The following is a 15,175-nucleotide window of genomic DNA, read 5'->3' as shown; positions in this document are numbered from 1 at the left end:
TGGGAGATATGATACTGCGTGAAGAGTTTGATAGAGCACTGAAAGACCTAAATCGAAACAAGCCCCGGGAGTACACAACATTCCATTAGAACTACTGACAGCCTTGGGAGAGCCAGTCCTGACAAAATTCTACCATCTGGTGAGCAAAGCGTATGAGACAGGCGAAATACCCTCAGACTTCAAGAAGAATATAATAATTCCGATCCCAAAGAAAGCAGGTGTTGACAGATGTGAAAATTACCAAACCATCAGTTTAATAAGTCACGGATGCAAAATACTAATACGAATTCTTTACAGACGAATGGAAAAACTGGTAGAAGCTGACCTCGGGGAAGATCAGTTTGGATTCCGTAGAAATATGGGAACACGTGAGGCAATACTGACCCTACGACTTATGTTAGAAGCTAGATTAAGAAAAGGCAAGCCTACATTTCTAGCATTTGTAGACTTAGAGAAAGCTTTTGACAATGTTGACTGGAATAATCTCTTTCAAACTCTGAAGGTGGCAGGGGTAAAATACAGGGAGCGAAAGGCTATTTACGATTTGTACAGAAACCAGATGGCAGTTACAAGGGTCGAGGGACATGAAAGGGAAGCAGTGGTTGGGAAAGGAGTGAGACAGGGTTTTAGCCTCTCCCTGATGTTGTTCAATCTGTATATTGAGCAAGCAGTAAAATTCGGAACAGGTATTAAAATCAATGGAGAAGAAATAAAAACTTTGAGGTTCGCAGATGATATTGTGATTCTGTCAGAGACAGCAAAGGACTTGGAAGAGCAGTTGAACGCAATGGACAGTGTCTTGAAAGGAGGATATAAGATGAACATCAACAAAAGCAAACTGAGGATAATGGAATGTAGTCGAATTAAATCGGGTGATGCTGAGGGTATTAGATTAGGAAATGAAACACTTAAAGTAGTAAAGGAGTTTTGCTATTTGGGGAGCAAAATAACTGATGATGGTCGAAGTAGAGAGGATATAAATGTAGACTGGCAATGGCAAGGAAAGCGTTTCTGAAAAAGAGAAATTTGTTAACATCGAGTATAGATTTAAGTGTCAGGAAGTCGTTTCTGAAAGTATTTGTATGGAGTGTAGCCATGTATGGAAGCGAAACATGGACGATAAATAGTTTGGACAAGAAGAGATTAGAAGCTTTCGAAATGTGGTGCTACAGAAGAATGCTGAAGATCACGTAACTAATGAGGAGGTATTGAATAGAATAGGGGAGAAGAGGAGTTTGTGGCACAACTTGACTAGAAGAAGGGATCGGTTGGTAGGACATATTGACTCTGAGCACTATGGGACTTAACATCTGAGGTCATCAGTCCCCTAGAACTTAGAACTACTTAAACCTAACTAACCTAAGGATATCACAAACACCCATGCCCGAGGCAGGATTCGAACCTGCGACCGTAGCAGTCGCGCGGTTCCAGACTGAAGCGCCTAGAACCGCTCGGCCACCAGAGGCCGGCGGTAGGACATATTCTGAGGCATCAAGGGATCACGAATTTAGTATTGGAGGGCAGCGTGGAGGGTAAAAATCGTAGAGGGAGACCAAGAGATGAATACACTAAGCAGATTCAGAAGGATGTAGGCTGCAGTACGTACTGGGAGATGAAGAAGCTTGCACAGGATAGCGTAGCATGGAGAGCTGCATCAAACCAGTCTCAGGACTGAAGACCACAACAACAACATGGAACAGCACTACTAAAAAAAAATATTCCTATTTTTTAGTTAGTATAGTGATTACTATTCAAAGTATTAATAATCTGATGTCCTTTTTATCGAATGGAATGAAAAGCTAATTATTGTAACTAGCGGTAAGAAGCAAAATATGCGAAATGTAGCAATGCTATGTCAATTGTCTTTTCAAGTAATAACTGTCTGTGTACAAGAAAGAGAACAAGTATTGTTAGATTGTTTTCAAATATTTCTTATCCCCCATTCTAGGTGCTGATACTACAGATCTAAGTTCGCCATGCTGTGCTACTTTTATGAACAACAACATTGTGTTTAATTCATTATTTTACTACTTGAAGTTGAGCCTGCAACTTCAATACAAAATCCAGTAATCATTTTTGAAAACATTCTCCTGTGTGAGAATATTAATTTACTAATGCAGTCATACATCACCAAACATACCAACAACCAACACTGATTTTTGGCCTGTGACATCAGTCTTTTAAATGAAAGGAAATCTACAAATAATTTACAAGGAAATTAAAGAAAAGTAATCAAAAATCGAATTGCTGATCAGATGTGGAAAGTAAAGTATTTTTGTTCCACCACTGTTGAAGTGGGTCCTTTTGATGTACAATTTTAAAAATTCTATTGCCTTGGAATTTGAATGAGTGGCACAAAAGGAATCATTTCAAAATGCAAAGAATTGCTACTAATAAAATCCTTAAACAATAAAATAACACATGATTCTGAGTAGTACATCATTTAGCAATAACTGGAAATATTTCTAACCAATATCTTCTTATAAAGGCTGTCAATAGTCTCGTCATCAAATGGTAGAAATCCACACAGCAATGCGTAAAGCAGTACACCCATACTCCAGATATCAACTTCAGAACCTGAAAAACATAACATCATCAATATTTAAAATAATTATACCTACATGTCTATATTGTGCATAACTGAAGTTGAAACGTAACTAACTTAACAGTGAACTACCATTGTAAAACACAAGAAGTTACAGTACTTAAAAGTTTTAGATTTCTTATTTTCATTTTAATGAAAAACAAATAGAATATTAGCTACAGCTGTTTTGCTATTCTAGTATTCTTCAATATTACACTACGAGCTAATATCATCATTGCAAAACTCTCTCGATAGCTTCTATAAAGGGCGATACAGTTCAGAATTATTAAAAACTATTTTATTACTGCCTGAGAGCCATTAAAATGAACACTAAGTGTGTGTGTGTGTGTGTGTGTGTGTGTGTGTGTGTGTGTGTGTGTAGGCACACACAAGCATGCTCTTTTATAGGGGTGAATGTGACAGAACCAATGACAATACAGAAGTGTCAGGGATTATTTTACAGTACAGGAGAGGTTAGGAAAACTGTTACTGTATGCCAGATAGTTCCTGCACAGCTTACATGTACTTCTTAATGTTGAGGCTTACATATACAGGAGGTGCCTCGTAAAAGTTCTCAGGCACATTTTCTCTGGTATTTTGGCAGATATTTGCAATCTCATTTTTGCTGTAAAACAAAATTGTTTTTTTAAGTGGAATTTTACTTGTTCATTCTATATAGTAGTCACAGGTTAATCTAGTCGATATGTATTAACAGGGACAGTAAAGCTTGAAGAATAATCAGTACTCCAGCAGTGACTGAGTAGCACTGATGCATGGTGGTTGCAATCAGTGCTTGCCATGGCAGTACTGTCACAGCTAGAGCATTGCTCATTCTTTCTGTTTTATTGTCATTGTTAGTACATGTTGATAAAACAAATATCACATTATATTAAATTGGGACCACTCTACCAAACAGACACGTAAAATTCTGCTTCAGGAATCATTTTGTTTGTAACAGGAAACAAACCAACACTTTCCATAGAGACTGAGCATCACATGAGAGATGTGATGAGCAGTCACCCCCCCCCCCCACACACACACACACACACACACACACACACACACACAAAGCAAAAACAAAATTGCAAATATCCGCCAAACCACCAAAGGAAACGTGCCTGATGACTCTTAGGAGTGACATGCAGTATAGGCGACAGCAAATCCAATATTTGAGATCAATAAAGGAAAACAACTATTTTTGAAAAACTTCAGTGCTTCTACAACTTTATTTGAGATAAGACAATGTTAGAAGCTGAAGATATGAATTAAAATTTGTACCATGGCCAAGAAGTGAGTCTCCTTGCTTACTAGGCACGTGTGGTAGCTATTACACCACCTTAGCAGTATAGGTAACACAACTGCACAGACTACCTTAGTCCAATGCCCTCCCTAACACAAACTTCATTCATGTCCTCCGCTTATTTTCCCTTCTTACATACTCACTATTTCTGAGGCTCTCTGGTAATAGAATTGATAACCTACACCTGAGGTACAGGCAAGATTTCCCCATTACATCCACAGTTGAGGTGCTATTACTAACCAAGAGAGCTTTGGCAAGAATGAGAATGTAAGGAGGAGAAAATATGCTGGAAACATGAACTGAAGTTTATGTTAGGGAGGGGATTGGACTAGAGCAGTCCATGCAGCTGTGTTACCTATACCGTTAGAGTGGTTCAAATGGCTCTTAGCACTATGGGACTTAACATCTATGGTCATCAGTCCCCTAGAACTTAGAACTACCTAAACCTAACTAACCTAAGGACAACACACAACACCCAGCCATCACGAGGCAGAGAAAATCCCTGACCCCGCCGGGAATCGAACCTGGGAACCCGGGCGCGGAAAGCGAGAACGCTACCGCACGACCACGAGATGCGGGCCGTTAGAGTGGTGTAATGGCTACGTAAGCAAGGAGACCCTGGTTCAAGTCCCAGCCATTAAACAAATTTTAATTCATTTCTTCAGCTTCTAACGTTATCGTAGATAAAGTTGAGACTCACATGTCTCAAGGAAAATTTAATTATACCTGATTTATTCGAGATGTTATTTAAGTATACATGGAAGAGAAATTTAGATACATAGTTATTTAAACATTTATGTGTGTCTCAGTGAAACAGATGTTAAGTAACAAACTACTATGCCGAAGGCATGAGTTCGTTACCCAGTTGCACCGACAATCCTTAAGTCACTCATCTGTAACACAGGTGTAACCTGAACTTTTTTCCCAGTCACTTGGGATACTTCACTTCATAAGAAATTTGTGATAAATGCAAGCTACGAGGGCATTCGTGGAAATTCCCAGTGTACCTGACGGGGTCTGATATCCATAAAGGTGCTTCACCTTAGTCCAAACCTGGGAAGGAGAGATTCACATTCCAATGGTGGAGACGTATTGTTCCCAACACTCGTGCTTCCATTGTTTGATTAGTTGATGGACCCAGGCACAGAGCCTTTCAAGAAAATGAGGTGCTCCAGGGACAGGTGCCACTTATGACATTGCAGAGCCTGTTGATGGTCTCTAATGGCCACTGTGATTTCCAATGACCACCAAGGCACTGTCTTCTGCCGGATGCAACCTGAGGAGCAAGGGATTCCCGATTCAGCTGCTGAAAGGGCAGTAGTAGTAATATTCTGGATCACCTCATTGATGTTGCCATGCAACAGAGATCCAATGGCAGTAGCATCCCAGTCTGTCATGGTAAGAACTCATCTGGGCAAATGTCCAGATGAGTGATACCGGCGGAGGGACAGGAAGAGTGGAAAGTGGTCACTACCAAACAAGTTGTCATGAGCTCACCTGTGGGTAGAAGGTAGAAGGTCAGGACAGCAAACTGAGAGATCAATAGCAATTGGAGCCTGCCAGAAGCATTGGCGTGGTGGGTCACAAGGATATCTTTCTTGAGGAGGCTTCTCTGAGTTTGTCTCAGGAATTGATGATAACCATGAAGCCCTGCGACCAGCAACTTGTCGCTCCTTCAGCCACTGGCTGGTATCTGGCATCACAGCAGCAGCAGAAGCCTTGGAGGGCACATCCTCAAGGGAAGCCACGATTTCTCCCTATTCAATTTCCATATTGTTAGAGCCCTTAAGAAAGACATTCATGGTCATTTATTTGCTCCAGATGAAGAGGTGTATATCTGGGTACAATCATGACTTCGTAGGCAATCACAAAACATTTTTCCATGAAGGCATTGCTCATCTTACCTCACAGTGACATAAATGTATTAACAGTTACGGTGATTAGTTTGGAATATTAAACAGTTTATTTACTTTTTTTTTCATTTCACTGCTCCATATGTAATCATGGGGCTGGAAAAGAAACTTCTTCAGAGTTATGGAATGCTTTTGTCTGCTCCCAGGAGTAACATCAGTGGGTGTTTTTTTTTGTGAGGAAAGTGGAAAGGGTCCCATCCACAGAAGAAGACAATGGTGGTGAAAATAATTAGAGAGTAAATAGTAACAAGTATTTCAGTTTGTTTGTAATGATGAAGGAAATATGTTGAGCAAAGGAAGAATAAATGGTATTAATAAGCAAAGTGAGAATAAGGAAGACAAACCCAGTAGGAAAGAGAACTATGCTAAGTGTCAGTCAACTGTAACTGAGAACAGATTTGATGATTAAGATGACGGTTTTATGCGAAAAAAGGATTAATGAGGATATATTATATGAAGAAGACATAGAGGTAAGTGACAGTGAAATATGGCAATCTGTAGTTTTGGCTAGTGTTCAGGGTGCACCTGTTAAATGTTTACTGGACTGTGGGAGTGAATTAAGGGGGGTTTCACAAGCATTTTTTGAACAAATTAAAGACAAAGGAGGAGTAATGATGATTTATGTTTCAGGAATCAGAATTGTATGTGTTACTGGAAAATGTCTAAAATTTTTATGCAAGAAGCATTATTAACTGTTGAATTGGCAGGACAACAGTTATGAGGACACTTGTCTTGACCACAGATGTGATTTTAGGTACAGAATTTTTATGCAGATAGAATGTCAATATGGATTCTGCTGCAGATTTTCCACCGAGGTACTTAGCCACAGGCAGTGAAGGGACTGAAGAGTATGGGCTGATTGACAAACATTTAGTAGATGAAGATGTAATTGTTACTTGTAATTTAAATGAACTTGATGAGGAAGAACTCAGGAGTGATGAATATGTGGATTATTTTGTTGGGGACAAGGATGTTTTGTTGGGGCCAAGGATGTTTTGTTGGGGCCAAGGATGTTTTGTTGGGGCCAAGGATGTTTTGTTGGGGCCAAGGATGTTTTGTTGGGGCCAAGGATGTTTTGTTGGGGCCAAGGATGTTTTGTTGGGGCCAAGGATGTTTTGTTGGGGCCAAGGATGTTTTGTTGGGGCCAAGGATGTTTTGTTGGGGCCAAGGATGTTTTGTTGGGGACAAGGATGTTTTGTTAGCAGAAGAGGAGACACTTTCTAATAAGTTGACAGAAGTAAGTAAAAATGTGAATGAAGTTGCATATGAAGAGTCCGAATCTATCCTAAGAAAGTCAAATAAAGTTCAAAATTTAGTCACAGAAAATACTCAGAAAAAAGCTGTCAGTGAATTATCTAACCAGTCTTCTACATCTACATCTACCTCTATATCTACATGACTACAATGCAATTCACACGTAAGAGCCTGGCAGAGGTTTCACCAAACCATTTTCAGTCTATTTTTCTACCGTTTCACTCTCCAACAGGGCATGGAAAAAACGAACACCAAAACCTTTCTGTGCAACCTCTGACTTCTCTTATTTTATGATGATAATCATTCCTCCCTGTGTAGGTGGGTGTCAACACAATATTTTTACATTCATAGGAGACAGATGGTAACTGGAATTTCTCGGAAAGATCTAGTCGCAATGGAGAATGCCTTTGTTGTAATGATTGCCACCCTAATTTGCATACAATATCCAGGACACTCTCGCCCCTATTTCGCGACAATACAAAATGAGCTGCCCTTCTTTAAATTTTTTGATGTCCTCTGTTGATCCTATCTGGTAAGGATCCCATACCACAAAGCCATACTCTAGCAGAGGACAGACAGTTTAGTGTAGGCATTCTCTTTAGTAGGCCTGTTGCATTTTCTAAGTGTTGTGCCAATAACACAGGCTTTGGTTTGCCTACCCCACTACATTGTCTGTGTGTCCATTCCAGTTTAAGTTGTTTGTAATTCTAATTCCGAGGTATTTAGTTGAATTGACAGCCTTTAGATTTGTGAGATTTATCGCATAACCGAAATTTGGAGGATTCCTTTTAGTACTCAAGTGAATGGCTTCGCAATTTTCATTATTTAGTGTCAACTGCTACTTTTCTACCATACACATACTTTGTCTATATTTTTTGTTGTTGTTTTGTTTTTGATCTTATGGTGACATTACTACATAGTAAATGACAGCATCATCTGAAAACAATCTAAGATGATTGCTTCAATCACTTATACAGATTATAAACAGCAGGGGACCTATAACACAACCTTAGAGAATGTCTGGTATCACTTCTGTTTTGTTTGATGACTTTCCGTCAGTTACTATGAACTGTGACTTTTCTGACACAAAATCATGAGTCCAGTTGCAAGTTGCACAACTGAGACGATACTCCACAGGCATCCAATTTTATTAGAAGCTGCTTATGAGGAACAGCATAAAACACCTTTTGGAAATATAGAAATATGGAATCCATTTGACATTCCTTTTTTATAACGTTCATTACTTCGTGAGAATAAAAAGTAGTTGTGTTTTCTGAATTCGTGCAGACTGTGTGTCATTTTCCTTGAGGTAATTCATAATGTTCAAACACAATATACATTCCAAAATCCTACTGAAAATCAGTGTCAAGTGATACGGGTCTGTAATTCACCACATTACTACTACTACTACTACTACTACTACTACTACTACTTTTCTTGAGTACTGATGTGACCTGTGCAGCTTTCCAGTTTAAAGTACTGGTATTTCGTCAAGCGAGCAGTTGTCTATAGTAAGTATGGAGCTATTAGATCACCATTCTCTTAAAGAAACCTAAATGCTATTGAGTGTGGACCACAGAACTTGCCTTTATTAAGAAATTTAAGCTGCTTTGCTACACCAAGGATATCTTATTCCAACTTATACATGTTTACAGCAGTTCATGATTAGAATTCGGGAGTATTTACTTCATCATCATTGGTGAAGAAATTTTGGAGAACCATTTTTAGCAGCTCTACTTTAGTGGCACTGTCATAGGTAAGATTACTGTTGCTATTGCACAATAAACGTATTGATTGTGTCTTGCTGTTGGGGTAATTCGCATACAATCAGAATCTTTGCATTTTCTGCCTGATTTCGAGACAAGAGTTGTGCTGTGGAAACAATTAAAACATCTCGCACTTAAGTTTGCACTAAATTTCAAGTTTCTATAAAGCTTCATCTATCTTGAGGATTGGGTGATGTTTCAAATTTGGCACACTTTTTTTGTTGCTTCTGCAACAGTGTTCTGGTAGTTTTGTGTACCATGCATGATCAGTGCCATCTTTTATTAATTTATTTCATAGAAATCTCTCCATTGCTGTCGATACTATTTCTTACAGTTAAGCCTCATCTGGTCTATGCTTACATAGTTAGTTCGGAAGGAATGGAGGCTGTCTCTTAGGAAGGTGTCAAGCAAAATTTTATTTTATTTTTAAATACATATATTTTGTGTTTATTTTTGATGAGTTTGGATGTTATGGTATTCAGTCTTGTTACAATGACCTAGTTGGCACTAATAACTGTGTCCATCATAATGCTCCCTATTTCCCCTAGATTGTTTGGTGGTAAGATGTCAAGTATGTTTTTGCAACCGTTTACACAAAATAATTTTTGGAGAAAGCGTTTAGCACTAGTTTCAAACACACATTTTCACCAATGTTTTGAAGTTAGATTGAAGCCACCACCAGCTATAAATGCATCAGTGTGGTGGTAGCTATTTGAAATGATATTTGACTCAAGTTTTCTTTGAACTGCTCAGAAACTGTATCATCTGACCCGGGAGGTAGGAACCCATTATTGGTTGTCAAGTATAGCCTCTACCCATACTAACTCATAGGAATTATATATTTAAATCCGACTACAAGATAAAACTACCTCTAGCAGCAACAAACATGCCTCCACCAGCTGAATTTAATCTACACTTTCTGAATACCATTACATGTCCTTGGCATAAGCTTTGGCTTTAGCCGGGCTTCATTACCTGTGACAATTTCTGCTTCAGTGTCTTCTATCAGCACCAGAAGCTCTGGTTCTTCCACAACACAGCTACAATAATTTACTGGTATAATACTTACGGCTTCTTGGTCACCCCTTGACTTGTGTTTGACTGGCACCCTCTAACACTAAAAATCTTTCTGTTCTTTCCAGAGACCCTCTAGCACATAAAAAACCTCCCAGTCCACTCCACACAGCCCCCACTAACCATGTGTAATGGCCTCCTGTGTGTAGTGGACTCCTGAACAGTTATGTGGAACATCATACCCTACCATCCTATGGTGCAAGTCAAGGAACCTGCAGCCTACAAGGTCACAGAACAGTCTGAGCCTCTGATTCAGACACTCCATTTGCCTCTGTAACAAAGGTCTGCAAACGATCCTGTTGACGCTACAGATGGTGAGTCTGCCTTCATCTCACAAGCAAGACTGGCCATCTTTAGAGAGAATCTCTTCTGATCCAAAGCAACACACATCGTTAATTCGTTAATAACCACATGAGCAACACAAGTCTTTAGTACCAACATGAGATACCACCTTCACAGTCTGCTGGTCATGGCATCCAGGAAGATGTTGTCCACATCTAGGATCACTCCCCCTGATATGCACACAGAGTGCACACTGGACTACTTCCTCTCCTTGACAGCCACATCCCTAAGGGGGCTCATTACTCACCTAACGTCAGAGCTCCCAACCATCAATAATCCCACCCTTTATGACAGCCCAGATCTTGCAGGCTGCGAGGATTCCTCTAAAACAAGACAAGCGACTGCATCTGGCTCAGGATCATTATTAGCCACAGATAGCACCTTAAACCTGTTTGGCAGATGAACCATGCAGGCTTTTCAACCCCCACCTCCCCCTGGAAAGTTTTTTCCTGCTGCTACACCTTGCGGTAACCTCCAAGTCAATAACAGGTAAATGATCAACCTCAGTGCGGGCAGTAGCTGGAGCAGCCACAGTAGTGGACCAATTGGGGGCTCACAAGCAAATGCCTCAAGATGTGAGACAAAAGCCAGCACTGCCTGGAGCTGTGTCTATTAAGTGCACAAACACACAAGAACTTTAAGAATTAAACTAGTAGCACAGAATAACTTGAAAATAAGTCGCTCCTGTTAGATGCTCATAAAAATAATTCACAGACAAATGCAATACGAGCCTGTGCTGTTGCATAAATGGAAGCAGTTGTCTTGCTGATTGTCTAACCAACACTGAACTGTTCTGACCAAAACAAACAAATGCCTCTGGTGGTACAAGTGGCGGTACTCTACACTTCTGTGCTAGACCCTTCAGTGCTTCAGTACAGAGTATGGATGGATGTTGGAGAAGGTCTATCAAGTGGCTCAACTTGGAAAAAAGTAGCAATTTTACGCAAAAAAAGTTTATCCTGATGGGTGAAAAGAATGGTGCACTGAAATTTATGTATCATATAAGAGAAATGTGGGAATGAGTCAAGATTTAACTGTGTTTTGAATAACTTGTGCAATGAAAATAATAAAGTGGGTGGCAGTGAAAGTGAGATGGAAAAAGTACCACATGAACTGAGAAACCAGTAGACAAATGAATGTGTGACCTTAGCAGGAGTCACATCCTTTGCGAATCATGCTCAGCGAACACAGGGCTCCAAGCTATGATGTGCTGTTTTCAAAATTCATTTTCCCCACATTGCATTCCTGTTCTACTGTCCTATCAATCTATTAAAAAATTTCTTCCACTGTTGTAGCTTTCGGCCATAAAGGCCTTTGTCAGCGGTAGACACACACACACACACACACACACACACACACACACACACACACACACACACACACGCACTCATGCAAACGCAACTTGCACACACGTCCGCAGTCTCAGAGAACTGAAACCACACTGCCAGTTCTCTGAGACGGCAGATGTATGTGCAAATTGTGTTTGCGTGAGTGTGTGTGCGCATGTGTGTATGTGTGTCTACTGCTGACAAAGGCCTTTATAGCCAAAAGCTACAATTGTGTGAATCTTTTTGTTGTGCCCATCGTGACTCAGCATCTCTGTTATATGGTGAGTAGCAACTTTCTTTCTCTGGTATTGTTACATTCCATCCTGGTTTTTCCATTGGTTGATTTTCTTCCACTGTCGTCATATCTCTAGGAATAGGTTTTTGATCATTATGATGCTACTTACCAGGAGGTAATCGGTATTGTTTAGGTCACTGAAATTTTCACTATGCCAAATTTGTCTATCGAATGTAGTTTTAATTTTAATTATGTTCTTATATCTAAAAACAAAGATGATGTGACTTACCAAATGAAAGTGCTGGCAGGTCGACAGACACACAAACAAACACAAAAATACACACAAAATTCAAGCTTTCGCAACAAACTGTTGCCTCATCAGGAAAGAGGGAAGGAGAGGGAAAAGACGAAAGGATGTGGGTTTTAAGGGAGAGGGTAAGGAGTCATTTCAATCCCGGGAGCGGAAAGACTTACCTTAGGGGGAAAAAAGGATGGGTATACACTCGCGCACACACACACACATATCCATCCACACATACACAGACACAAGCAGACATACTTAAAGACAAACTCTTTGTCTTTAAATATGTCTGCTCGTGTCTGTATATGTGTGGATGGATACATATTTAAAGACAAACTCTTTGTCTTTAAATATGTCTGCTTGTGTCTGTATATGTGTGTGTGTGTGTGTGTGTGTGTGTGTGTGTGTGTGTGTGTGTGTGTGCGCGCGAGTGTATACCCGTCCTTTTTTCCCCCTAAGGTAAGTCTTTCCGCTCCCGGGATTGGAATGACTCCTTACCCTCTCCCTTAAAACCCACATCCTTTCGTCTTTTCCCTCTCCTTCCCTCTTTCCTGATGAGGCAACAGTTTGTTGCGAAAGCTTGAATTTTGTGTGTATGTTTGTGTTTGTTTGTGTGTCTGTCGACCTGCCAGCACTTTCATTTGGTAAGTCACATCATCTTTGTTTTTAGATATATATTTCCTACATGGAATGTTTCCCTCTATTATAATTATGTTCTTACATATATTTCAAAATATCATATGTCTATGTAGTTACGGTGACAATGCAATTTAAGTATTCATTTTAATTAAATGTTGAGTGCTGTGGTTGGTTGAATAACCCAAGTAAATTTTTTGCAGTGATGCAAAGGCTCTTTAGTGGGCATACCACACGGTGAGTGGTGCCACCACTAGCTGGGTGTATCCATTCTTCCTTTTCTGGTACACTATTATCTACATCACTCTCACCCAGCTTAGCCACCTGATTTCTACATTCTGTTTTAACTTAAACATGCTTTATCTCCTGCACCTTTATCATTTATCTATTCCACATTCATTTACACTAACACGTGACTCTCATTTGGAAGAGTTGTTCATCATTTGATGAATAGCCTATTACAGTTTTCGGACCCTGTCCTACTTTATTTGTCTATGATATTCCAGATTTTCATCACTGTCCTCCGTATTCATACATCTTTCATTGGGAATTCCTTTCTATTGTCAGTTTCTTGCGAGTAACCAGTAACTGACCAATGCCTGAGGCAATAAAATGGTTTGTCCACTGAACTACATGGGAATCCTCATGACAGGACGAAGACAAGAGCGAGAGAGTTGCTAGAAAATGGGAACCGGAGCTTAATTTTTGAATGGCATATTTTTACACACAGAGATAAACATGATCATTATGATGGCAAAATAACACTGAATGTGACTGATTGATAATTTTCTTTGCGTAAAACCAGTTGAGGTTGTAGGGAGTGAGCTTCCACCTCCTTAATAAAAGTAATTACACAGTGTATCGTAATATAGTAGTACCAAATGTTAAATACATAAAAAAATCTTTTAATTGTTTTATTCTAGGTTTAGAAGAGAGAGTACAAATTTTTTAATATAAACAAATTTATTATGGTGCAAGAGGATGAACCAAGCACCTGGACAATTGAAGGCTTTGAATGGAGATGTCAGAAGGAGAGGTTGGATTGCAAGCGAGATGTGTGGCGAGTGATGGTTGTAAAACTCAAACTCATATCATTATTATTATTATTATTGGTGAAGAGTTCTCGGGCTTCTAGCCAGGTGGTGGTGTCTTCAAACTGCGATCTTTATATGAATGACATACTCATCATCTTACAGTGAAGTGCCAAGACTTTGCAGATTCCGGTCCCTTTATACCTGCGGATTGCCCCCCACCACCTGGCCATGGGAGGCTGGATCCAGGGGAGCTGGTGGGTCTGGTGGGGGGGGGGGGGGGGGGTGAGCGGGTGCACCATTCAGAGCATTCCGGCCGCGTCTCGCGAGCTGGACGGCTCTTGGTGCATTCACAGCATACTGCGGCTAATGCTGGATTCCAGACCACACTAAGTTGATAACCTTCGTCTCTGTTCACAAGATTCTTGTGGACCGTATTTCTATCGATTCTTTAATGAAACCGTCCCAATAGCTCCTGGCTCGGCACAGCACCCTGGTCTTCTTGAAATCAAAGGTGTGGTTTTCTCTGATACTATGTTCAGCTATAGCAGATTTCTCTGTCCAAGTCGGACGTGTCTGATGCGTTTCTCGCACCTTTTCAAGATGCAGAGCTGTGTTTGTCCAATGTACTGTACACCACATTCGCAGGCAGTGCTATATATGCTAGCTGTGTTGAGTTTGAGTGGGTCTGAGCCCAGCAGCTCTTTCATCTTCGGCGGTGGTACAAAGATGGTATTTATGTTCAATTTTCTCAGTGGCCTCCCAATTTTGGCTGGCATGGGGCCCAAATATGGCAGAAAGGTGAGTCTCTTGTTGTCTTCCTCTTCCTCTTCTCCTTCTTCTTCTTCTTCGTCTTCCTCTTCCTGAAATTTGTCAGCCTGTCTCCTCTTGAAGGCCCTACAATCTGTGTTTCACTGTAACCATTTTTCCAAAATACCTCTCTTAGGTGGTGTAATTCGCCTGGGAGGCTTTCTTTGTCACGAATAAAGTGTGCCCTATGTACCAAGGCAGTCAGTACTGACTGGTGTTCTGCCAGATGGTGGCAGCTGGTTGCATGGAGGTACAAGGTCTGTGCGCATCTTCTTTCTATACACTGAATGGCCCAGCATGCCATCCGCCTTCTTCCTAATCAATATGTCCAGGAATGGAATACAGCCATTCTCCTCTACCTCCGTTGTGAAGGTGATATTCTCATGTATGCTGTTTAGGTGGTCCAAAAACTCCTCCAGTGCCTGCCTGCCATGCTGCCAAATCACAAAAGTATCATTGACATAGCGGAAGATGTGTCTGAGTTTAAGGTGAGCAGTTTGTAGAACCATATATATAGATTTGCGATCCCTGGAGCAAGGGGAGATCCCATGGCCACTCCATCTACTTGTTCCTAATGCTCTCCATTGCACTTGAAGTAGGT

General features: G+C 40.4%; 1 protein-coding gene across 1 annotated transcript in view; it reads right to left on the bottom strand.

Moving 5' to 3' along the window:
- LOC124779497 (maternal embryonic leucine zipper kinase-like) overlaps positions 1-15,175 on the bottom strand; it is a 421,515-nt gene that overhangs the window by 345,674 nt on the left and 60,666 nt on the right. Inside the window, exon 5 of the mRNA XM_047253715.1 lies at positions 2,471-2,577. Coding sequence (XP_047109671.1) covers positions 2,471-2,577 — 107 coding nt within the window. The remainder of the gene's footprint in view (positions 1-2,470; positions 2,578-15,175) is intronic.

Source organism: Schistocerca piceifrons, chromosome 1 (genome assembly GCF_021461385.2).
Source record: "Schistocerca piceifrons isolate TAMUIC-IGC-003096 chromosome 1, iqSchPice1.1, whole genome shotgun sequence".
Lineage (NCBI taxonomy): Eukaryota > Metazoa > Arthropoda > Insecta > Orthoptera > Acrididae > Schistocerca > Schistocerca piceifrons.
Note: the sequence above shows the minus strand (reverse complement) of the source record. Positions and strands in the feature narration are given on the sequence as shown.